General features: G+C 49.5%; 1 protein-coding gene across 1 annotated transcript in view; it reads left to right on the forward strand.

Moving 5' to 3' along the window:
• The window catches only part of ADGRB1 (adhesion G protein-coupled receptor B1), a 201,621-nt gene that overhangs the window by 91,446 nt on the left and 84,562 nt on the right, over nucleotides 1-25,613 (forward strand). Inside the window, exon 17 of the mRNA XM_069006061.1 lies at nucleotides 23,473-23,614. Within this exon, the coding sequence (XP_068862162.1) occupies nucleotides 23,473-23,614 (142 nt within the window). The remainder of the gene's footprint in view (nucleotides 1-23,472; nucleotides 23,615-25,613) is intronic.

The raw sequence follows: 25,613 nt of genomic DNA on the forward strand, positions 1-25,613 counted from the left end.
AGTATCCCTTAATTCAGCCTGTCTGACTGCACTCGCAATGTGCAACCAGGCAGATGGAATTATGGTCCCAAGAGCCTTTTTTTTAGCCGTAGATGAGAGCAGACAAAACAGGGCAATGCACTGAAACCCAGTCACACCTCCGGAGCCTGAGGATTTATCCCTGCTCAGCCTGGGCGCTGGGGCTGCTGGAAACACAAAGAAGAACAGATTCCAGGGGAATGATGTTTTTCCAGACACCTCCTTTGTTAAAAGGACACCTTTTCCTGGGAGTCGTTTCCTGGATTCCAGGTGTTGCAGGAAAGAGGCGGCCAATTCTGGCAGCACAGGGCTGTGTCCATCCCTGTTTGGGAGAGGAGTTAAACTCCTTTGCCCTTTGCTGAGCTGCTTCCCAGTGGCCAGAACTGTCCATGGAATTGGGAAAGCAGGTGCTGCCTTCTTGTCCAGTGCCTTTCACAGCACAGGATGCAGGAGAAGCTGAGCAGTAGAACGCAGGGCTTCTGCTGCCTGCCAGCAGAGCAGGGTTTAATGGCTCTTGACAGGAGGGAAAAGGGGGAGAGCACAGAGGATTCAGAGGCTCTGAATCAAATCCTCCCTTGCTTCCCTTGCAAAGGGGACAGGAATATGGGTGGAATAAATGAATTCCCTCTACAGACCTGGCAGAAGCCAGGCACTGACACCTGGAGGATGCTCCCACTGGGAAGGGGCTTTGGGTTCAGTGACACAATTCCCAACCTCAGCTCAGTGCTGAGGGTGAGAGCTGGAGCCTCATGAGGTTTGGGATGGTTTCTGTGTTCACATGTGTTTGTGCTGTGTATTCAGAAAAAAATACCCCAAACAAGCACCAGGAGCAGCTGAGGGAGCTGGGAAAGGGGCTCAGCCTGGAGAAAAGGAGGCTCAGGAGGGACTTTCTGGCTCTCCACAACTCTCTGACAGGAGAGTGCAGCCAGGTCAGAGTCAGTCTCTTCTCCCAGGTAACAAGCAAGAGGAAAGAGCCTCAAGTCACACCAGGAGAGGTTTAGATTGGATATTAGGGAAAATTACTTAATGGAAAGAGTGGTCACGCCCTGGAACAGGCAGCCCAGGGAGGTGGTTGAGTCACCATCCCTGGAGGGATTTAAAAGATGCGCAGATGTGGCACTTGGGGATGAGGTTTAGCGGTGAACACGGCAGTGCTGTGTGGGGAATCTGTTAATCCCTTGCTTTTCCTATTTCACATGTTCCCCCTGTTCCCTGCCCTAGCCCTGGGCACTCCCTCAGTTTCTCCCTATTTGCTCCTGTTCCCCAACTCCGCCCAGGGACCACCCTTGGGCCCCTGGCAAAACCATCCTGCACCCAGACCACGCTGTCTCTCTACTTCTGAACATCGCAGGGACAAGATGTGATTAAAGCCATCTCAAACCCTCATGAGAGACCCTTCTCACCTCCTTTGCCATCCACTGCCCTGTAACGCTGCTGGCTGCTGGAGCCAGATCACAGGGCTGTCCGAAATGGACTCCGGGATGCGATTTATGGCACGGCCCTAGGAAACCCCCGCTGAGCTCTCAGGGAGCAGCAGCCTGCTAGGCTGAGTCCAGCGATTACAACAGTACTGGGTCAAGAGTTGGGCTCAAGGATCTTTTCCAACCAACAATTCCATGACTCTGGGGCTGGCTTGTCTTCCTGGCATCCCTGCCAGCTCTCCTGGAGCCATCTTCATGGCCATGCCAGGCTTCTGAGGGATTTCGGTGGCGCATGGTGAAAATCCAGCTTGACTTCCCAGGTTGCAGGAGGGGACTTGAGGCTGTAATAACACAGCCCAGGCATCTGCGTGTGCTGGTGGAGAGCTTTGGATCACAGCTCCAGGCTTTGAAGTGTGGGGGAAAAAGGCAGGCTGGGGAAATCTGCTGCCTGCTTTTGGTGTGCTCCAACTCCAGTGACTCAACAGCCAACAGGGTGCAGCTTTGAACCAGCTTCAAGGCAGGCTCAGGTGCACGGAGCAGACACAAAGAGCTGCACCAGCAGAACGCTCTGCACCCTCTGTGTGTGAAATTCAGAGTGGAGTCACTTTATCTCCATGTGCTTCTTTGCTGATTGATTTTATTCTCTTTAGGAGCACAAGAAACTCTGTCTGGGTACAGAGCACCCCTTCCCAAATGGTTGTGTCTCTAAACCTGGAGATCTTGCCAGCTCTGTATCTTCTGGAATACTGGCTTTTCTGGGAGCTGAGGGCTCCAGAGCAGCCTGTGCATGATTTGAGGAAGGTGTGTTATGACCACAAGTGTCTCAGGACCAGGGCTGGACAAAGCCCAGACCATAGGCCCTAGGTATTTAAGCAGATGATGTTTTATGTGTCTTTGTTAAGGATACAAGAAGAAGTTTCCCCATCAGGATTTTTTGCTCGACTTCCTTGCAAGACCGAGGCAAGTTCAGATGAACTTCTTAAAATGCCTCATTTTTTAATGAATCCATGAACTCCAGGCCAGGAACACAGCAGTGCCCACCACAACCAAAAAAAATTTATATTTCTCAGATTTCATGGCAGAGTCACTGAATGGTTTGAGTTGGAAGAAACCTTAAAGATCATCCCATTCCAACCCCCTGCCACGGGCAGGGACACCTCCCACTGTCCCAGGCTGCTCCAAGCCCCGTCCAACCTGGCCTTGAACATTTCCAGGGATGGGGACCCACAGCTTCTCTGGGCAACCTGTGCCATGGCCTCCCCACCCTCCCAGGGAAGAATTTCTCCCTAATGTCTAATTTTATCTATTTTGTCCATTCCAGTCCCAGGCACCTCACTCTCATGATGGGATTCCAGGGGAAATGGTCAGGGTGCAGGTTCTTGAGTCCATGGCATTGCTCAAAGGTGATGGACTGGCAGGATGGACAAGATAGGACTGGTAGGAGACTGGACAAGGTAGGACTGATGGATGTGGTGGAAAAGGTTCAAGAACTGGCACACTGTGAATAAAGATGGGGAAAGTTTGCCCCTATTTTAAAGAGGAGGAAAGGACTTGTGTTCATTTTCACCTGACTGCTTGTGCACTGTGCTAGAAGACGAAATGTTCTACTAAAAAGCAGCAAAAAGAGGCCACAGTGCCCAGGATGCAGCCCATGTCTAATGATGAACTTTCTGTGTGTCTGGGCAAATCAGTGTAAGCTTCGTGCCTCAGTTTTCCTTGAGCCTGCTGTGCTAAATAACATCAGACAGCTCCTCGAAATGTCAGGAAATCTGGGAGTGAGGAGCTTCTTTTAGTGAGCAAAAATAAGTATTTCTATTTATCACTGAGAACTGGTTACCTAAAGGTGAGCTTGATGGTCAGTCTGGTCACCCAGAGGAGCTCTCATCGTGATTTTTGTTTTGTGTGGGCAGCAGGGAGTGTCACCACGTGAATTCTAGTCTTCACGAGGTGGAATGAGGAGACTCAGGGCCATCACTGTGAGATCGCTCACGTGAGGGCATGAGACACCAACCTGTGCATCCCACCTGAGCTCTCTGTGGCCTCTCAGCCCCATGGCAGAGAGGATTAGGAAATCCATGGAATATCCAGCCTGCTCTGACAGCCAGCTTGATGTGGAGCAGGACAGATTCTCCCAGTGGCTCTCCTGGAAGGCGATGAGCAAAACTCCTGGAGAAGACGAATCTTCTGTGCCCTGACCATCAGATTTATTTGGATGCACTTTAACCCTCAGCCAGAAAAATAACGGATGCAGCGACATCAGAAAGCCCAATTTCTTGGAATAGAAGCATTTTCAGACTTGTCAAGGCTCTTTCCAGGGCTTTGCAAATCCTTTAATTCAATTACAGCGCTGACCAGTTGGAAGATGTGTGTTCATCTCCCAGAGCTCCCTTCTGCTTCAGGCCAGAGCTGCGTCTCCAGGGGGTTTAATGTGAATGTGAAATGTTGGTGGGATGTCAGGAGAGGATTTGCTGCTTGACTCTGAGGGAATAAAGTCACCCTCTGCCAGAGCCTGCTGCATGGCAGGGTGAGGGTGGGGAGGCACAGGTTGTGCAGAGAAGCTGTGGCTGTCCCATCCCTGGAAGTGTCCAAGACCAGGCTGGACAGGGCTTGGAGCAACCTAGGATAGCAGAAGGTGTCCCTGCCCATGGCAGGGGTTGGAACAAGATGATCTTTAAGGTCCCTTCCAACCCAAACCACTCTATGATTTTATGAGGGTGGACCAAAGCCTGACCCAGCAAGAACCTCAATCTTCCCAGGTTTGAGGAGAGCCTTTTTTGCTGCTGAGGATGGAAGTGCAGGCAGCAAAATGCGTGGGAAGCACACCAGTCCCCCTCATTTTTGGGTGGTGGATCCAATCCACCACCAGTCAGGCAAGGAGACAAAAATGGAAAGGGTCATAATTGCACTGATGACTGATGGGCTGTCCCCAGAAACCTGAACTGTGTCATTTGCAGGTAGGGAAGGAGAAACCCAGGGAATGATTTATCCACCATCACCCAGGAGGAGCAGAGCAGAGCCACAACTCAGCTCTCCTGCCCTCTCTCAGGGCTCTGCTCGTGGCTCTGAATAAAAGTTAACTGTGGTCTGTATTGGGAGGAGAGGGGCCCAGAGGAGCTGGGATCCAGGAGAATGCCATTCATTTCGAGCTGTGGTTATTATTTATTTAATGGTGCACAAAGCTCTTATGTCAAATCTGAAGGAATGTCGAGCATCCTTCAAACCTCAGCAAGGCTCCTGACAGCTTCAGGGGCACTGCACAGGATCATCCCCGGGATTATCAACATCCATGTGATTTTTTCACCCCTAATCCGAGGCTGTGGCCTGGGCAAAGGGCTGCTGCAGGTTTTTTGGGGTATCTTTGCCTTTGATCTTCCATACACAAGTTGAAGGTGCAGTGATTCCCACTGCTGCTGGGAATTGTGTTCAGACAGATCCTTTCCAGTCCTGGTATCCCATGTATTGGTCAAAACTGTGCTGGAGAGCTTCCTGACATTTACCAGCGCGTTCCAAAGGCCTTGCACCTCTGCAGCTGAAGAATGATTTTCCCACCCAGGATCCTGCAAGAATATCAGACACAGGGAGCTCCCTCTGCTCTCCTCGTGCTGTTCCATGTGCAGAAGCTCTGGAGACAACTTCTTTCTTGAAGCTGCCTGGATTGTAGCAATGGAATGGAATGGAATGGAATGGAATGGAATGGAATGGAATGGAATAGAAAATAGAATAGAATAGAATAGAATAGAATAGAATAGAATAGAATAGGAGTTTTCAGTTAAAAGGGACTTAAAACAATCATTAACTCCAACTGCCCAACCAATTCAGGGCTGTCCAAAAGTTATTAAGAGGGTTTTCCAAATCCCTCTCAAACACTGACAGGTGTGGGTCACTGGCCACCTCTCTGGGAAGCTTTTTCCAATGTTTGACTGCCCTCTGTGTAAAGAAATGCTTCCTAAAATCCAGTCTGAAGTGATGGTGAGGTGCATTCCACCACACTGTTCCCAGGAATATCCTGTTTGTGGGACAAAAATGGTTTTGGTTTTTTTTTCCAGGTAGCTATAAAAAGAACTCCCCCTCTCCACCCCCGCTTCTGGAGGGCTGCTGTGTTTGTCTCCACTCAGGCATCAGCACCTCACAAGTGTTGTTGGAAACGGTATCACAGCACCGGGCACTTCCCTGCTTCCCAGCTCATTCCTACCCACCTCGTTCAGTTTGCAAGTGCAAAAGATGCTGTTGCTAATTGCCAGCTCTGCCAGCTCCTCCTGGGATCTGGGAGGCAGCTGAGGCTGTCCTGCCTGGTGTCTCTCCAGTCTCTGCAGTCTGTGAACCAGGACTTACATGACTCCTATTACTGTCATGCCCGAGCATTTCACAGCTTTCCATGTGCTGTTATTGCAACTGGAGCTGAACAGCAACAAAAAAAAATCTCCTTTTCTAGGTCACTTACAGCTCTGAATTTTCTTTTACATTTGCCTTTACCCAGATTAGTGTTTTTGGAGGGTTTAGGAAGGCGCAGTGTTGGTCCAATGACAAGTGTCACTTTGCTTTGGAGGCTTTCAGCTGAGAGACGGCCTCAAAATGCAGCAGAACTGACAGGAACTCTCAGAACATTTTCTGCTGCTCTGAAGTGGGAGTGACAGGGGGACCTGCTCTCAGGTCCCCTGAACAAGGAGCATTTATTTTTGTCCTCCTGGCCTCCCTCCCTCCCCAGAAAAGCTTTCAGAAGAGGTGGCCTGGGAGCCCCCAGCTTGTGAGCGGTGCTCCTTCACTCTGACACTGCTTGTCATCTCAGGAAAGAAAGGAAGATCAAACAGGAGGATGGAGTGGGAACTGTCACATCCACTGTACTTTTCCTGCTCAATTCTGTTACCCTTGGGCAGGTGAAGGCTGGGACCAGCAGCTTCATCCCTTTGGTCCTAACCTACCTGTCTGCTCACTGCTCAGGCTGTGTGGATGACCTTGATTCACGAGCCAGCAGCGTTGGCAGGGACGTTTCGCAGGGCTTGGGGAGGAAACAGCCAGATTTACACCTTAGCACTGTGGTTTCCAAACTTTCTTTCTTTCAGGACCCCTGAGTGTCAAACTAAATGTTCTGATCAACTTTCTCCACACACTTGGACCCCCTTTGATTTCCAGACTCTCAGTCTCTCTCCCCAACTTGTTCTGCCTTCCTTGGTGGCTCCAGAAAGTTTCTTCTCTGCAAAATCTCCACTGTTTATTCTTTTATTCCTTATTTCTATGCTTATCTGCTTCCCTTCTCTGGACATTCCTCTCCACCCACCTTTCCAGCTGGGATGGAAGGAGCTGCAGCAGCAGGAATCTTCCCCTTTCCCACCCTCTGCAATCTGATCTCCTTTGGAGACTCCTGGCTCCAAGTGCCAGCTTGGCTTTCTGAGACAGAACCCTGGAAATGAGAAGTCCTGAGCCTGAGGACAAAAGCTTCCTACTGGGATTCTGCATTTCATCTGTGCTGGTGATATTGGCTGGCTTTATCCCCGTGCTCCCTGCCTCCCCTGGGCCCTGGGAAAGAGAGTGCCAGGAGGGCTGAGTGCATTTGGTTGTTACAGGCTTAATCCATGAGGTATCAGTGAGTCTCAGGGGGACTTCTGAATTTCCCAGCTTGGGAGCTGTAGACCCGATCCTGACCCCTGCATCACAAGCCTTTGAGTGGCAGGAGCTGGTTCTCCCTCTGGAAGGAGAGCCCAGGGAATCTGCTCAGGTCTGCAGGAGGTGCAGAGGCAGGGCTGGAGTGATCGCCCTGCCAAGGGAGGAGGCAGAGATAGATGTGTTTGGCAGTGGTTTATGTGCATTTTATTGCTGGGCACGTTGCGGGGGGTGGGTGGGCAGGAAATAAAGGACATTTCACCCCTAGGACTGTGCCTGCTGCTGCACCATCAGCAATTCCTGCAAGGAAGGCCACTCCTGGTTCTGCAAACCCCAGACAGGACAGCAGAGACATTTTTCAGTAAAAAATGCTTCAGCCAGCACAGTCATCACTGGTGCTGTAATTGGCAGGTATTTAATTAGCTGAGGAATATTCCACATCTTCTCACTAAGTGGGAAGTCAGAAAGTCCCTTTGGGATGAATGCTCTCCCAGACCTGTCACTGCGCCTCAGCTGAGCCTCAGCACATAAAGCACAGCAGGCAGCTGAGTGTGAGTTTGCACAGATGCTGCAACATCTGTCCAATTTGGGCAAGGTGGGTGGCTGAAGGTAGGGGTGCCACTGAAAGTGGGAATGGAGCGGAGGTGCATGGAATGGAATGGAATGGAATGGAATGGAATGGAATGGAATGGAATGGAATGGAATGGAGTAGAATGAAATTAGAATAGAATAGAATAGAATAGAATAGAATAGAATAGAATAGAGACAGAGATAGAGATAGAGATAGAGACAGAGATAGAATAGAACAAAAGCTAAGTCCACTGCCTGGGTTTTTTGGGGAACACTCTGTCATTTCTGCTTCCAGGTGTACAGAGATACAGCAGGATGGGGAGGAGGAGGACAAAGCTTAATGAAGAAATATTGCTGGGAGTAGAGAGGTTTCCACCAGCCAGTATCTCTGCAAGATGTTTTCATAAGCAGAAAGTGGCTTTAAAAGGCTTTGATAGCAATCCCTCTTTGCATGAGCTCCAGAGGGGCTGGCAGAGGGTTTGGGTACCAGTGTGGCTTTGGTTAAATACATTTGCAGGAGCAAAGCTGGGAAATGCCTCCCCCTCCTTCCCCGTGACCTGCTTTCCTGAGAAAAGCACAAGCAGATCCGTGTCGCTCCGCTCAGCACCTGCTCCTTATTCCTGCTCCTTGCAAAATCCTGGGGTGCTGCGTCTCCACACCTTTCCTCACAGACATCCATGGCAGGGAAAAGCAGGAATTACAGCAGACCCAACCACAGTCATGCAGTCCACATAAAAGCACCGGGATTGCATGGCAGGGAAATCTTCCTGCAGGAAAACCTCTGCCAGCTTTGCAGGTCTGGAGCTTGATTTGTGTTTGCAGCTCCTGCCCGTGCAGGCTGCAGAAGAGAAGTTTGCTCTGCTGCTTTCTAGCTTCACTACAATCCTCAGCTTTGCTGCCAGTGGCTCCCTGAATCCCTGCATCCCTGCATCCTCACAGCTGCCAGGCAGTGACAAGGTACCGTTCCCAGCAGCTTGGCTCAGAGCTGAATCCAGCTGCCTCACTGCTGCTCTGTTCCCACTCCTCCCAAGGGATCTCACCCTCTCCCTCTGATCCATCCGGGCCCTGCCCACCAGGGAGTTGTTTACATCGACCCCCCGGTGAGAAAACATCAGATCAGCCCCCAGGAGGGCTGGGAATGGTTTGTTCAAGGAGAGGCGGCAGCGCGATCTTAAACATCAGCATTTATTTATTAGCGTTTATTTAGCCACGACTGCGCCAGCCCCCTCACTGCATCAGCATCAGCTCCATTTCCCACAGGTTTCCTCCCCTCCTGCAAATGTAAATCCAAAGCAAAACCTCTGGATTCCTTTCTACACCCACGTCATAAGGGCAGGAATCACACTGGTCCCGTCAGGGTGGGTTTTTGCCGTTTGCTTTACATTTTATTTGCCCCCTCCCCTCCCAAAACTTGTAATGAAGCAGCATTTCATGTGACAGGACATTTGTGGCTGCTCCAGGCACAGCACAGCAATGAGGAGGTGGTGCAGCATCCCTGATCCAGGATCCAAGTGACCTTCAGGAGCAGGCAGATGTTGCTTTCCGAAATTCGAGCTGGGAAGGAGGGAGGCATTCCATGCGTTCAAGGAGCTGCCAGCTCTGCTTCACTTGGCTGCTGTGCTCCCATGAAATGCTCATTTCGTGGAGTGCAGAGGAAAAGGAGGCCAAAGGGGAAGGAAGGAGCAATGGAAAGCAGTGGCAGGGAAAAAAGTGCAGCGAGCTGAGCTCACACTGATTAAACCTTCTCATCCTGAGAGCAGCATCCCCATGTCCAGGTGTGGGTGTGTACCTGTGTTGTCCTACTCTCACCCGGCTCCCTGAATTCCTGATCAATCCTTGGGCTTGGCTCAGAGCTCTCTGATGTCCAAGTGGAGGTATGAAGTGCATGTTGAGCTTGATTTTGCTGTTTCCCTCAGGTTCTGGTCAGAGGACAATTGTGCTGGGACCAGCAAGGCTCAAGGCTGTGTTTGTCCCAGGAGAAGGGTTGTGCCATAAGGGACAGGTTGACACAGCCAGGTCATGGCTGCTCCATCCCTGGAAGTGTCCAAGGTCAGGCTGGATGCGGCTTTGAGCAATCTGGTCTAATTTGGTCATTGCTCATTACAAGGAGCTTTAAATATCCCTTCCAACCCAAACCATTCCGTGTTTCTTTTGTGGGTGCTCCTAAGTCTGTATCACCCAGGAGAGTCTCATCAGAATGTTTGAAAAAAACACCTCAGGGTTTTAAATAACTGAACCTCACAACCTCATCCAGTTCCTCCACCCCCCTCACTCTCCCAGGAACTGGGTTTTAGATGCTCCAGCAGAAAATGTGAGTTGCTGGTGTTAAAAGGAGGTGGCAATGCATGAGAGACCTTTCTCCCGGCGATCCTGAAGTGGGAATGTGCAGTGGTGCAAACACCTGACGTGCCATGATGGGATGAGGATCCTCTGCTCCCAGGGCTGGAGCCGAGGGGTGAACCTGCTCCACCTGCTCCACTTTTATGGGGACGTTGGCTGAGCTGTCTCTTGCTTGGGTCTGGGAAGAAGCAGGTGGGAAAGGGGCACTCCCCCACTGAGCTCACCCACCATTCCTTTGGAGATTAATTAGGAAATGCTCAGTGAGCAGACAGCCCCAAAGGGCTCAGCAGCTCCCCTGGATTCAGAATGATTTGAAAATACCCCAGAATTTATCTGTACAGTGCCAAACCCTTCTCAAATGACTTCTTGCATCCCCTCTCCTTTACCCCAGTGCAGGGCTTTCAATTTTTTAGGGTAATTGCCTTTCCTTTGCTTTTAATTCCCCTTCTCAGCTGGAAACACCAGAGCGTGAAGCCATCCAGAGTTCTTAGGTCCAGATGTCTCTGTTACTGTGACCCAGCTGCATCTGTGAAAACTTTGTTCTTAGGAGCTTTGTGTGGGTTTTGCTAAATGCATTGAAGCAATTTGTACTTTTAAAGGGCCACATCTCCATCTTGGTTACGGTTAATCTTTAATCCAGCATCTTCATCTTTGCCTGCAGCACCCTAATTTGGCTTCTTGATTTAATTTCTTTTACCGTCTGCTACCTCCTCCCACTCCTAGCCCCTCTGTCATCCGCCTGATTTATTTTTCTTTGTCTCTTTATCCTCTAGCCCTGTGCTCAGCCATTAAAATGTTCTGATTTAGGTTTCTGAGAAGCAGCATCCCCTGGAGCTGGGGTTTTGGTAGCGGAAGAGCCATCCTTCTTCCCAGCCTGGCCCTGGGGCCTCCTGTACTCTCGGAGACAGGGCCGGGATGTTGGCAGCACTGTTTGTTTGCTCTTTTGGGAAGTGCTGTTTAGAGGTAGACAGGAGGCAATCTGCCTGTGTCTCCATCCCTGACTTTGCCATGGAAAGCTGGGAAGAGCATCGAGATGGATATTTCAAAGAAGGGGAGGCTGAAAAACAGAGGGCACAAGGGACAGATCTGGCTGTTCAGAGCTAGCAACAAACTTCCACCTCCCTCTGATGCCTTTTCCTGGTTTTAAAATCAAGAGGCATACACGGTTAGAAGGGAAAAAGGGATTTTACCTTGGTATTTATTTTAAGGATCCTTAGGTGCACACATCCAGGTCATATGCACCGAAATGCACCCTGCAAAAAATGCCCACCCCAAAAATATCAGGTATAACATTATAGGTGTTACTAATTAGCATATCTATCAAAGATTCCCCAATGAGAGGCTCAAGTGAGCCCCCCTCCCCAAGGAGCCTTCCCCTGGATGGTTCTATCTTGGTTTACAGAATGTGTTCTGGAGAGGACCTTGGGGTCTGGGGCACACTGATCCCTGGCTACGAAGCTTCTAAAATGTTGAGTCTCTCAGCTTGACAAACAAGTCCAAGAATGTAGGCAAAAAGCACTAAGAATACAGAAGTTGTAAAAAAGGTATAACAGGGGTATAAAAGAAAAGGCAAAAAAATCTTCATGGCATCACCTCTCTCCTTTCAGCCCCATGCACCAGAGATTTTGAGTTCAGAATCCACAGATGGACAATCCCACTGCCCATTGCCAGGGTTTGGTGTGAGCAACCATGGAGTGATGGCTGTGGTCATCTCAATCCTTCTGCTCCCCTGAGCTCAGGCTGAGGGCTGGTTTGGGGGCTCTGAGGGGCTTTAGGCTCTGTTGGCGTCATCCAAGGAGTTGGAAGTGCTGAGCAGTGAACAGGACATGTGAGACACTTTTTTCCCAGGTGTTTGCATTGCTCTCCCAGCCTTTAATCCAAGTGCAATTGTACATCCTTGAGCAGCCAAAGGGAGCGTTTCCAGCTCATTCACTGCTGGCTGCAATGTCCTACATTTCTACTGGCACCTGCTATGCTCAGCAAAACCATTCCCTACCTTGTTTTCCCATTCTTCCCGTCTTTCCCATGAGGTTTGAGCGTGGGACAACAATGTCCAGGTGCAGGAGATGGCGAATCCTGCTAATGTGCTCAGATCCTTGGAGGATTTTCCCTGGAATGTTTCTGGTACATATGACAAAGCTGCTGCTCATCCCTTGGGTGCATTGATTGTTGTTTGCTGTGAAAACAGGAAACTTTCCCAGTTTCTCAGGCGTGATCATAGGATGACTGGCTGTTGTTCAAGGCAGAGAAAGAGGATTGCATGGACCAGCTACAGGTTAATTGCTGACGTGGAGCCACATCCTTTTGCAGACAGAAAAGCAGAGTCCCATCTTTTGGGCCGTGATCCAGTTTGATCCTTCCTAGCTGGAGAGGGAATGACTGCAAAACCAGCCCCAGGCCTCTGGCATCTCTTGGTAATTGGGAAATTACAGCAGGAAAGCTGACATGGAAGCTGAGGGAGTGAACTGAACATCTTTGTGTCCAGCTGGAACGTGCACACAACACATTTGCTTAAGCAGGCAGTTTCAGGAGGGTCCTGCAGGGTGGTACAACAAGGTGACAACAGCCCAGCCCTGGCTCCAGTTCTTGCCTTGCAGGACCTGCCAAAACATTTCCATGCAAGCTCAAGGACACCCGAGGAGCTGCCCCTGGAGAGAACCATCCTGCGAAGCCTGGAGAAGCAGCTGTGAATGTCATGTAGGGGTGGGAGGGAGGCAGATCCATCACTCGCTGATCTCACCTTGTCCTCTGCTGGAAAGCAGCCCTACATGATAATGAGAGCTGCCATCCTCCTGCTCACCTTTCCATCCCCCTTTCGTCCCACTAATACACTTCCCTCCACTTGGAAAAGTCGGCTTCAGAAAGTCCCAACCTCTGTTTACAATACTTTCACAGTAGCTCCTCTTTTCACCCTTTTCCCAAGGTGATCTTCATACCCAAAAGAATTTGGGCAACACAGGGAATTGGTTGAATCAACAGCACTGGAGGAATTTAAAAGATGTGTAGATGTGGCACTTGGGGACATGGTTTAGTGGCAGCTTTGGCAGTTCTGTGTTAACAGTGGGACTTGAACCTCTTTTTTGACCCAAATGATTTGATGGTTCTATGATTTTTATTGTTCTAATACTCTGGTGTAGCAGAAAAGATCCAATGGGGCAGTTCTGCCCCAAAAAATATCTTACTTATAAGATTTATTTAGAATCTTGCAAGATTTTAATTTTAGTTATAAATCTTATTTGTAATCTTACTCATAACTCCTAATCTAGGAGTTACGGCCTGGGCTGCTTGCATTAAGGGATCCCAGAAAGGCTGTAAAGGTGTTTTTGGCTCTGGGTAACAATAAGACATTTAAGAGCAGAGGATAAAGACTTGGACGAATAAAATGTTGATCTGTTGTGGAAATAGACTGAAAGGAGCTTGAAGTGAGGTGGGTGTCAGATATTTCTCCCAAGTACCAAATGACAGGATGAGAGGAAACAGCCTCAAGATGCACCAGAGGAGATTTAGGTTGGATATTAGGAAAAATTCCTTCATGGAAGGGGTGGTCAAGCATTGGAAAAGGCTGCCCAGGGAAGTGGTGGAGTCACCATCCCTGTGAGAGGTCAAAAAAATGTGTGAATGTGGCACTTGAGGACATGGTTTAGTAATGAACATGGTGCTGGTTGATGGTTGGATTTGATGATCTTAAGGATCTTTTCCAACCTTAACAATTCCATGATTTGATGATTCTATGGAAGCAGTCCAAGGTCATCTTCTGCAGCCACCACCATCAGCTGACCTGGTGATACCAGAGTTTGTAATGTGGCTAAATATGAGAATTCTTTTCCTTTTTTCTCCTTAAAGCCATGAAACCAAGGGATTTTAGGGAGCTGTCGGCTTTTCTGTTTCTATTTCACAGGGTTCTGTAGAGGAGCTTGAAAATGCCATCCTTTTAAAGGAAAAAAAGTCCACAAGACAAAAAGACTTCAAACATGCCTTACAAAAAAACCCAAAAAAAACCCCAACACCAAAACAAAGAAAACCTTCATGACACTTCAAGTTCTGATCTTAATTTGATGCTGTAGAAGAGACCAGATTTGTAATTATTAAACAACCACTAAAACTGGGGTAACTCAACCACAGAATGGTTGGGCTGGAAGAGGCTTTAAAGATCACCCAGTTCCAAGCCCCTGCCACGGGACACCTTCCACTATCCCAGGTTGCTCCATGCCCTGTCCAACCTGGCCTTGGACACTTCCAGGGATGGGTCAGGAAGGGATATTGCCCTGGGTTTGATGATGAGGGCCTTTTGAACTGGTTTGGAGCATTGTGACACCTCACAGGGATTTCCACATTTGTTTCTGATTTAATGACCAAGCACACAAGGCCAAGTGCCTTCGGTTTCTCCATTTCTTCTTTGCCGAGTCCTTGGCATTGCATCTTCTGTATCAAAATTCTGACACATTCAGGACTGTTCAGTGGAATGTTGGGTGGGACAGAGGAGTCCTTCTGGGGGCTCATCCCAATGAAACATCTGGCCTGTGACTGCCTTTGGAAAAGAAGTTTGGCAGGGGAGCACAAGGAAATTCGCTGTGGGCCCAGGGGCAAATTTCTCCCCCATCCCACCATTCCTCGTGCACTGAATCATAAAACCATTGAATGGTTTGGGTTGGGAGAGACCTTGAAGATCATTCAGTTCCAACCCCCTGCCATGGGCAGGGACACCTTCCACTAGACCAGGTTGCTCCAAGCGCTGTCCAACCCAGCCTTGATTGAAGAAAGCTCCTTGGAGACCTTGCCATGGTACAAGTTTCTCCTTCAAGAGATGATTCCTGCATTTCAGGCCTTCTGCTGGAGCAGTGGAGCAGGGCTGTAAAGATGGAAAGTGCTCATTAATTCTCCGCCACAGGCTCTGGGTTTGAAAGGCAGACTCCAAATCCAGGAGGCCGATGATGGTGGGAAGTGCTGAGCTCCCTCTCCGGTGGGATGGCCTGGCCTTGTGATGAGAATCGTTAGAGCTCAGCGTCAGCTGCACTTCTGGTGCCTGAAAAGATTATTTCCAGATAATCTTGGGGGTATTTAGCCAGCCATATGCTTTATTTCAACAGTAATATCTATTTCTTTGTGCATCTGAACACTGTTTATGTTAATTAAGGCTTCAGACTGGAGGCTGCATATGGGCTGTTGCTTCTTCTTTTTCGTTTTTTTTTTCTGGGGCTAATTTGCAGATAGAAGGTAACCTTGTCCCCTGAAAATGCTCCAATTCAGTTTGCTGTGCTCATGAATTCCCAGCTGGGCAAAGGGCTTGCTTGTCACCTCCTTACATCTTTTCCTATCCCTCTCTCCCACAAACGTAAAAAGAAAATCCCAAATATTCCTAATTTCCCACCTCGCCTTGGACACTTCCAGGGATGAGGCAGCCACAGCTTCTCTGATCAACCTGTGCCAGGGCCTCAGCACCCTCACAGGGAGGAATTTCTTCCTTACATTTAGGCTGAACCTCTCCTCTTTTAGTTTTAAATCGTTCCCCTTGTCCTGTCACTCCATTCCCTCATCCAAACTCCAGCTCTCCTGGAGCCCCTGGAAGGGGCTCTGAGGTCTTCCTGGAGCCTTCTCTTCTCCAGGTGAACACCCCCAGCTCTCCCAGCCTGGCTCCAGAGCAGAGGAGCTCCAGCCCTTGGAGCATCTCCTCCTCTGGACTAATTCCAACAGGTTCATGTCTTTCCTGTGCTGAGGATCCCAGAAGTGAAATCAGTACTCCAGGTGGGGTCTCACCAGAGCAGAGGGGAAGAATCCTCTCCCTTGATCTGCCCACACCACTGAGGAGCCAACCCAGGAGCCCAGGAGCCCGTTTGGCTTCCTTGGCTTTGAGCTAAATAACGTTGATGACACTTAATTTCCTTAAATAAATGTAGGGAAATTGCTGGACAACCCTTTATTTCACCGGAGCTTCAAATTTCAGTTTGAGTTACACAGATTTACCAAACTTGTGCTACATTTCAAATTCAGAGGCTCAGAAGTGCAGGATTTCTCCAGGAGGTTTGGTTTTGCTCCAATAAGCCTACACCGCCTTGCTGGATGTGTGAGATGTCTCACAGGATTTTCAGTAGCATAACTGAGAGCTCAGCCTGGCTTTGAACCAGTGGATTGATCACAGAAAGGGAAAATTATCTCTTGGATAATAGAATGACCCCTGTGAAAGAGTTTTACTGGTTTTATTTAGTTCTTAGGTCTCAACTAAGCAAAGCACGATCACTGCTTTGGTACTGAGGGTGTGCAAAACATTCCGAGCAGCTGCAGTGTTAAAGATTGATTTAAACCCATATTTAGCCTAGTGTTTAATGAATTTCAGCATTTACCTCTTTGGCATGAGATCCTTTGTAACTGCTTTAGCAGCCAATCAAAGATTTATTTTATTTTATTTTTAATCAGCCTATTTTTTTTTTTTTTCCAAAAGCTGCAAACCTTTTCATGTCCCTTTCTCTTAGGAACCATCCACTCTTTAATTCAGCCCTGAGGTCCTGCACAAACAGTGACTCTGACACACTTTTTGCAGAAATATGATTGCAGGGGTGTTTTTGTGTCCTGGGCTATTGTGCAGAGCCAAAGTGTCTGAAAGGCGCTTTGGGGCAGCCTTTGGCTGGAAATGAAAATTGCTTTTGGGAATCCCACAAAAAGGATTAACTTTGACTTCATCTCTGGTTTGTTCTCCAAATTAATAATCAATCTGCCAGCTGGACCTGTGCCAAGCACTCAACTCATTGGAGAAGGGGGAATGGCCCATGTGAAACAAGAACAGTCAGAGAACCACAGAGTTGTTGGGGTTGGGAAAAAACGTCTGCAGGTTCCTCGTATTTCTCAAATCTCAAATATTTACCCCAGTTTTTAAACCTCCATGGCTCTTCCCACAACAAAAGCTCTCTATTTGTGCAAATTCCTGTTTAGAGCAGCGTTTCTGTTTGAGAAAGTCCTTAAGCATGTGCTTAGCTCCTGTTTAAATCTACAAGACAGTGCTTAATTGCTTTTCCCCATCAAGTGCTCGAATAACGTTCAGAGTCATGTTGTAACATATGGTGAGACATTTTCCTGTGCAGCATCTTTGGAATCACACCGGAGATAAATCTGACCACGGATGCTGGAGGCAGAACCAACTTGTCAGTTGGTTCCCTGCTCACCGTCCCAGCACAACGTTTTTTTTACACCAGTCTGGTTTGGGGATTTCTGCAATTCCTTTTTGACTGGGTTGTAATCACTCCGACTACACTCTCCTCTAATATTCTGCCCACGTCTTCCCTTTAGTGGAGTTTCCTCTTTCTTCCCTCCACTCTGGAGACCGCCTGGAAATAATTCTGCTCCCTTATTAGCGTACCTGGATTCAATATTTGTGGAGAACTCAAATTCTGCTCTTTTTCTTTGCTTCTGAGGTTTGAGCACAGATTTCCCAGCACAAACTGGTGGTTTTTTTGGCAGAATCAAAGGCTTTTCTACTGATTTACAAATGAAACCTGAACCCACAGGCAGGCACACACCAACACATAAATGTTCCTCTCCTTATGGACCTGTTCATTAATAGCCCATTGTCTTCTAAAGCTTTTAATCAGGCCCACAGTAAATGAATTTTGCATTCAAATGTGAAACAGGTCCTTTTTCAATATATCTGCTTTGTAATCTGAACTCCTGGCAGTGAAATAATCTTTACATGGCAAAATCCAGTGATTGAATTGTTTAGGATTTCAAGTCTGCCCTGAACTATGAGGCTTTTGGTAATACTTGATGGTTGAACCAGGCACTATCTGAGCAGGTATCTGCAACCAGCAAGACCCAAACTCGCTCAGATGTGCTCCCCTGGACCATGGAGAAACCCCGTTATATCTCTTCTCTTAGTGGTATTGAGTATGGGATCTGCAGCAGGTGATGCTGGACAGGCTCAAACACCCAAAATCACAAGGAATTATTGTGAGACCCCACCTGCAGTTGTGAGACCCCCACCTGGAACAACAAATCCAACTCTGGGGCCTCTGGCAGCAGAAGGACATGGAGCTGCTGGAGCAAGTACAGAAAAGGCCACAGAGATGCTCCAAGAGCTGGAGCCCCTCTGCTCTGGAGCCAGGCTGGGAGAGCTGGGAATGTTCATGGGAAAAGGCTCCAGGGAGGCCTCAGAGCCCCTTCCAGTGCCTAAAGAAGCTCCAAGAGAGCTGGAGAGGAGCTTCAGACAAGGTCTGGAGTGACAGGACAAGGGGGAATTGTTTTAAACTGAAGAAGGGCAGCGTGAGATGGGATATTGGGAAGAAATTCCACCCTGGGAGGGTGCTGAGGCCCTGGGGCAGGTTTCCCAGAGAAGCTGTGGCTGCCCCATCCCTGGAAGTGTCCAAGGCCAGGTTGGACGGGGCTTGGAGCAATCTGGGATAGTGGAAGGTGTCCCTGCCTGTGGGAGGGGGTTGGAATGAGGTGATCTTTTAAGACCCCTTCAAATCCAGACCACTCCAGGATTCCACATCCACACTGGGAATCAGTGAGAAGAGACTGGTGGCTCTTCTGCCCTGTCCTCCTACCTCCAAATAGGTTTTCCCAACCCATCTCCAAGCTCCATCCCCAAAGGGTGCAGAGGTGTTCGCATCCAAAGGATTGCAGGGCAACAAGAAGAGGTAATTAGCGAGAGCAGCAATGAGGAAGGAAAGGATGAAAGAAAAGTTATTCTTCTGAGGAGATTAAAACCAGAGGAATGGACACGGTCTTTGGAGCATTTGAGTGGTTTAATGACTAGTAATGACTAATTAATTAATAATCACTGGTAGTAATGAGGGCCAGATTTTCATTTCCCATTAAATGGCGTAGCTGGACTTATTCTGAGGTGATTTACACCAAGTTCCTGACTCAGCACATCCACAGCACCCATCCTTTATGTGATTTATAGCAGCTTTTAAAGCAAGGACTGGATGGCTTTGATCCAATTTCTTTCTTTGAGTCCAACAGGATAAATAAGCAGGCACCAGACCAGGTCTTTGAAAAGCAAAAGGTGATTATTTTAATTTTTAATCCTTTTCTTGCCTCGATATCGCTGTGTACTCTTCTGTGTGCATCTAGAAATGGATTTCAGGCTGTGCCAAGTGTGGCTTTGGCCCTGGATTGATTTTATCCTGATACTGCATTCAGTGCTGTTCTGTCAGCTTTTCTGCCATGGGAGTGTGAGACCAGGCACAGCATCTGGGGAGTGTTATTTGTTTTCTGATACTTTCCCTGGGGTTTCCTGTTCTTGTTGGTTTTCTGATTTATTTTCCTTTTTTTTCTTCTTCCTTTCCTTTTGGATGAGGTTACTTCTGTTGATGTATGGCCCAGATCTGTCCTAGTGCACTTTGAAAGCTGGTAAATGAGTAAAGCTGGACTTTGGGATTGGAAGTGATGTGAGAGCAAATGTATTCCCACATTTGAAGAAGAGCTCAGATTCCTCGGGGCAGGGGGTGTCTGTGTGGGGCAATGTACATAGATTTGGTGCTTTAAGAATGGAGATTTAAGCATTTCTATTTGTTGGGAAAGGCTGCTTAAATACAGAAAAGCTGAGGATAGAGTTAAGGATGAAAGGACAGGCTGGAAGACCTGGGGTTGTTTAGTCTGGAGAAGAAAAGGCTCCAGGGAGATCTCAGAGCCCCTTCCAGTGCCCAGAGGAGCTCCAAGAGAGCTGGAGAGGGACTTTGGACAAGGGATGGAGTGCCAGGACACAGGGAATGGCTTTAAACTGAGAGAGAGCAGGGTGAGATGGGATATTGGGAAGGAATTCTTCCCTGTGAGAGCAGAGAGGTGCTGACACAAGTTTTGCAGAGAAATTGTGGGTGTCCCATCTATGGAAGTGTCCAAGGCCAGGTTGGATGGGACATTGAACAGCCTGGTCTAGTGGAAGGTGTCCCTGACCATGGCAAGGGGTTGGAATGAGATGGTCTTTAAGGTCCCTTCCAATACAAACCATTCTATGATTCCAAAATTCTATAATTAGGAGCCTTTTAAGAGCACTTTTCTAGATATCCTCAAACCCATAAATGAAAAAGATAAACAGAGCACTAAGAAACCCTCAGCTAACAAAAAAACCCCCACAACAAGCCAAATGAATCAATACCTACAAAAATAACCCCACAACAGTCTGTTCCAGAGGGAAGTAAAAGCTGTTGTGGAAATGTGGACAGAGGATAAATCTACAGCAAGCAATGCAAATTAAAAGCTTGAAAAACACAAGAGAAAAAAAGAAAGGTGTAGGAATTTTTTTTCTTCAGAACAGCAAAAATGAATAAAAGGGAAAATTTAGAGTCTACTAAACCCCTAATAAATCCTGATGGTATTGGTTTGTTACTAGCTCGAAATGACAGATTTATTTATAATAATGCAGGAATTCCAATAAACGCCTGTATTCTGTAATTGGAAGAGAGCCTGGCTCCTTAATCCACATCCCAGCCTAATGAAATATTTTTCATTACACCAGCGGCTGGAAAACCTGCTCTACATCATCCCATAAAGTGAGAGTAGCAAGAGAGAGCAATTTGGAATGCAAGGATTTTAAAAGAGCAGGTTAAGACTAATTGGGGATCGTTGCTCTTTAGGAAAAGAAAGGTGGAAGAGTTCCCCAAATCTGGGGAGAGGAGCATGTGTGTGTAAGCACAGCAGCCTCGCTTGTGTCTTAGGCACAATATCCATCTGAAACGGGCTCCAAAAATTTCAGGATTGTGGGTAATATTATGATTCTAATTGAATAATAGCACGCTCATTAAAACGAGGCATTAATAGCAATCAACTTATGGCAAATAGATTTTGTCAAGCTAAATTAATACTTTCTAGGAGAATACAGAACTGGTTGCTGGAGTCTGGGAATTTGTCATTATTTGTACACATCATAAATAAGGCATTTTTCTTGGTGACAGGGGATAAACAGAACAACTCAGTAATGCAGATCTTGGAAATATGAGCAGGACATACAGAGGAGAATACAGAATTCAGATTTCCCCTGAGACTGGCCTTGGAACTGCTGGTCCTTTCCAAGAATGGTGTTGGGGGATGTCAGAAGGTGCATGAAAGGGAGCAGAGAACAATGCCAGGGTCTGAAAGTCTCCATGAGATGATGTGACAGCTCAGGGAAGATCATGTGAAGAGTTGCTGATCCAGAGAAAACAGATTTATGTCCCATGAGATAAATGGACAGAGAACTACAGGATCACTGAGTGGTTTGGGTTGGAAGGGACCTTAAAGATCATTTAGTTGTAACCTTCTGTCATGGGCAGGAACACCTTTCTGTAGACCAGGCTGCTCCAAACCCCATCCAGCCTGGCCTTGGACACTCCCAAGGATGGGACATCCAGACATTTAGTAGGGTCCAGATAGTTAGAAAGCTCTGGATGAGCACCACAAAAAAAATATGTTCTGTGTGTTGCTCACAATTTCTACAGTAAAATTAATTTGCCTTTTTTATTATGATTTTATCTTTTTAAACTATGAACAGTGCTTTAACCCAAGCCAGAAATAATTCGGGGAGGTTCGGTGTCCCGTGTTAAACAGGATCTGAGCAGATAATGACAGCAGGATGTGCTGGTGCTCTGTCACCCTGTTGGTCCCCAGCCCGTGGCAGCACAGGGAGGTGGAGGGAGGCTCGGAATCATTGCGTGAGGAGCAGGTCAGAGCCTGCACCACGTCGAGACCTGCAGACAACTTGTCTGTGACTCAGGGCAGGTCCCTGGAGCCAGCAGCACAGAGCTGTCCAGGCCATCTGTGATGCACCCCAGGCTGCTGAGCAGCTTGGCTCCATCTGGAGCTGCCGTGGGCTCGCTGCTGGCGTTGCTGCCGAGGTGCCCTCCTCCGAGGGTGGTCAGCTGTGGAGATGGGACATCTTTCCCCATGTCCCTTCACTGAAGGCAGATGGCCCTTTTGCTCTGCCTCCTCTGTCTCGGTCTCCTGTGAAGCCCACAGGGATCCTGACCTTCTCCCCAGCCATTGCATTTCTGCACTTGCTCTCTGCATCTGCACTCCCTGCATGACCATATCCCCGGAGACAAGACTGGACAAGATAAAGAAGCAATGGGTGGAAAATGACTGCACTTTTTGGGTCCCCACTGTCCCAGCACACAAGACAGAGCAGGAGATTCCCCTTTTCCCTGGTTTAGCCCTTTGTGCTCACACAGATACGGGGCTGCAATAATCTTTCCCAATGAAACCTGTGAGATGAAGACCATGGAGACTTCCCCATCTATGGCTCCTTCTCCATTTTACTGCTTTTCCGCAGCCTGAAAGGATGCCAGGGGAAAGCAGGGATTTGTCCCTTTGATGTCTTCAGGTCCCTCTGGCCATGAGGGAGGAACATCCCTGCCATGCCCAGAGTTCTGGGAATGCAGGGAAGGGTTGAGGAGGGTCCTGGCCTGGCCTTTGGAAGTCCTGGCCCCAGAGAACTGAGAGGAGAGGAAACAGGGGAGGGGTGGAGCTGTGAATTGGGATTGCTGTGGCTGAGGGAGGTCTATACACATCTATATGGGGTGTGGAGCAGGGGGCTGGGGTTGTATGGGGTGAGGGATGGGACTGTGGGGGGAGCAAGGTGTATTTTAGGTCTGTAGTGTTATATCCATAAATGGGATATGTGGGATAGAACTATAGGGATGGGGAGGTGTAGGGACAGGGCTATAGGATCATTTATCCATGTGTCCCACACGTGGATAAATGTGGTGAGTGTCCCAGGGCTATAGGGTTGTGCATGCACACATTGGGTGGAAAGTCGTGCATAGGTATATGGGATCAATGGGGCACAGCTATAGGGTTAAGGGTGTGTATATGGAACAAGTGGGACAGGGCTATAGGCTTAAGGAAACGGATATAGGATATGTAGGACTGGACACAGGGTTAAGAAAGTGTATATGGGATAAGTGGGAAAGGGCTATAGGGTTAAGAAGGTGTATCTGGGGTATGTGGGGCAGGGCTGTATGGTTAAGGTGTATGTGGGATAAGTAGGACAGGGTTTTAGGGGTAAGGGGGCATCTACAGGATATGTAGGGAAGGACTATAGGGTCAGGAAGGGGTATATGGAATATGTAGGGCAGGACTATAGGGCTAGAGAGGTGTGTATGGGATATGTGAGGCTATAGGGTTATGCATCCATGTAGTGGCTGTGTGGGATGAGGCTGTGCAGTTACGTGGGCACACACGGGATAGGTGGGCTATAGGGCTAGAGAGGTGTGTATGGGATGTGTGGGGCACGGCCATAGGGTTAGGGAGGTGTGTATGGGATGTGTGGGGCACGGCCATAGGGTTAGGGAGGTGTGTATGGCGATCGTGAGACCGGGCAGCCCGGGGGCTGCATGGGGCCGCTCACACGTGTGGGAGGTGATGGAGGGGTCAGAGCGGGGCGGGGGACCCGGGAACGGGCCAGCACCAGGACCGGGATGGAGACGCAGGTCCGCTGGGGGGTTGGTGGGATGGGGGCGGCGGGGGGCGCGGTGCCCGCTCCCCGCCCGCCCTGACGGCCGCTCTCCCTCTCTCCCCGCTCCGCCGCCCCGTCCCTCCCTCCCTGCTCTCCTCCCTCCAGCAGAGCCTCCGCCTCCGCCTCTCCGCCCGGCGCCTGGTCCTGGCGCGGCTGCCGAACGGTCCCGCTCGACGCCTCCCGGACCAAGTGCCTGTGTGACCGGCTCTCCGCCTTCGCCATCTTAGCCCAGCTCAGCCCCGACATGGTGAGTCCCGCCGGCGGCACCGCGGAGGGAGGAGCGGAGGGGCCGGGGAGGCGTGGGGACACACGGGGGACAGGGCGGAATCGAGCGGGAGGGAAGGGGACGCGGCCGGGATGCAGCGGAGCATCCCCGGCGCGCGGCTCTCGGGTACCGCGGAGGCGCGGCGGGGACAGCCCCGAGCGCCGCTGCTGCTGCTGCTGCTGCTGCAGTCCGGTGTCACCGGGACCGTGGCGACACAGCGTGAGGCTTTGCATAACCCTCCCCCTTCCTTCCCCGCCGTCCTTGCTCTCCCCTTCCCCCCGACCCTGACCGCAGCTTTGGGGACACGCACGCACGGACATCGGGGGTGCTGCCGCGCTGCTCCCCTCGTCCTCCCCATCCATCCTTCCATTCCCGTGCTGCGCCTTCGGACGTGAATCCCGCGAAATGTGGGGAGCCGCCGGCCCCCGCAGGCGTGTTCGCTCCCGTGGGCTCCCCACGCACGGAATCTCCGCACGTGGCTTATTTTGGGGGGGCGGAATCGCCCCGCTCCGCCTCCCTCCCCGCGTGTCTCCATCCCCGCCTCGGCGTCCTTGCCGCTCCCCCACGCAGTTTTGGAGGGTGTGGGGTGTGTGGGGAGGGTTCCCACTCTGGAATCGGGGAGCGTGGAGGGGAGGAGTTGTGAAGTTTTGGCCGCTTGTCGGGGACACGAAGTCGGTGCCGCGTCTCGGACGGAGCCTTCGGGAAAAAAAAGTGCGAGATTCCTAGAAATTATCGCTGGGCGGCTGCACCCTGAGTCAGAGCGCGGGGAGGGTGCCAGGGCACTAAAGACGGCGCTGGGGTGGGCAAAAGACACTTCGCAGGCTCCTCTCTTCCACCTTGTGCTTTTGGATTTCTTTTTCTTCTTCTTTTTTTTAAGTAGTTCATCCCCTTTTTGGACAGTTCCCAGGTTCACAGAGCAAAGCCACCCCCTCCTCCACCTAAAGCTTCTCCATTTGCCTGGGCACTGGGAGTTACTGGGCCCTTGCAATTATTTACTAATTATGGCTTGCTTGTTAAATGCTGACTTAATTCGGCAGAAGGGGAGGGGAAAGGAAGAAAGGAAGGGTGAGGGTGGTAAAGGGAGAGGGGGGATCACATTTTCCGAGATGAAGGTTTGGTTTATTATTAGAAACACTAATGTATTTGGTCCACTAGTTACCATGGAAACAACATCTGCACTGAAGTGGTTTTAAAGACACAGTGTTGGTTGTGTTTGCCCGGGCCCCGAGCAGGCCCAGCCACCACTGGCCTGGGAAATGGGCTCTGGGACATTGGGCAGAGCAGCTTGTGGGGTCCTCTGCAGAGAGGCACCAACTCTCTGGTCTCAGGTAGAGATATTCTGCTTGAAGGATGCTCAGAGGTAGGACTGGGAGTGTGTTCCCGCTTGGAAGGGGTCTGGAAGCAGCTGGTTGCTTTGATCCTGGCATCCCTGCACTCACCTTCTTCCTTGCGCTGTTGTTTGCTTGTCCTCCCACCATAAACCAAGTGGGCAGGGAGGCAGCTGCTGGGCTGGTGCTCTCCAGGAGTGTGTCCAGCCTTCTCGAGGTGCCCAGGGTGATCTCAGGTGAGCCAGGTGGGATTTCTCACCTGCCCTGGGCTGTGTCCTGGCAGCAGCAGGGCTTCACCCCAAGCTTTAGGGTCTGGCTCCAGAGGTTGTGATTGATGAATGAGCCTTGCCCTGCATGGGAAGGACTCCAAGATACCCTGAGAAAGTTTTGGGAGGTTGCATGCCTGGGGAAAATAAATTGGGATTTCTGCTGCAGGGAGGCTTTTAAGACAAAGCCTGGAATGAAGCGAGCCCAGATGTGCAGGTGAGCTGCTGGTGAAGGTCCTCTGCTGATCCATCTCCTGGAAGTGGGCAGAGGACCAGGAGCAGTGTGGGAAAAGCAAAGGAAATCTTTGCCTTGGCTAAAGTAGAAGTTTCTCTTATGTAGACTTTATGTTCACACAGTACTTGGTATTATTTAATCAAGCAGCCTGG

This window comes from Aphelocoma coerulescens, chromosome 2 (genome assembly GCF_041296385.1).
Source record: "Aphelocoma coerulescens isolate FSJ_1873_10779 chromosome 2, UR_Acoe_1.0, whole genome shotgun sequence".
Taxonomy (NCBI): Eukaryota; Metazoa; Chordata; class Aves; order Passeriformes; family Corvidae; genus Aphelocoma; species Aphelocoma coerulescens.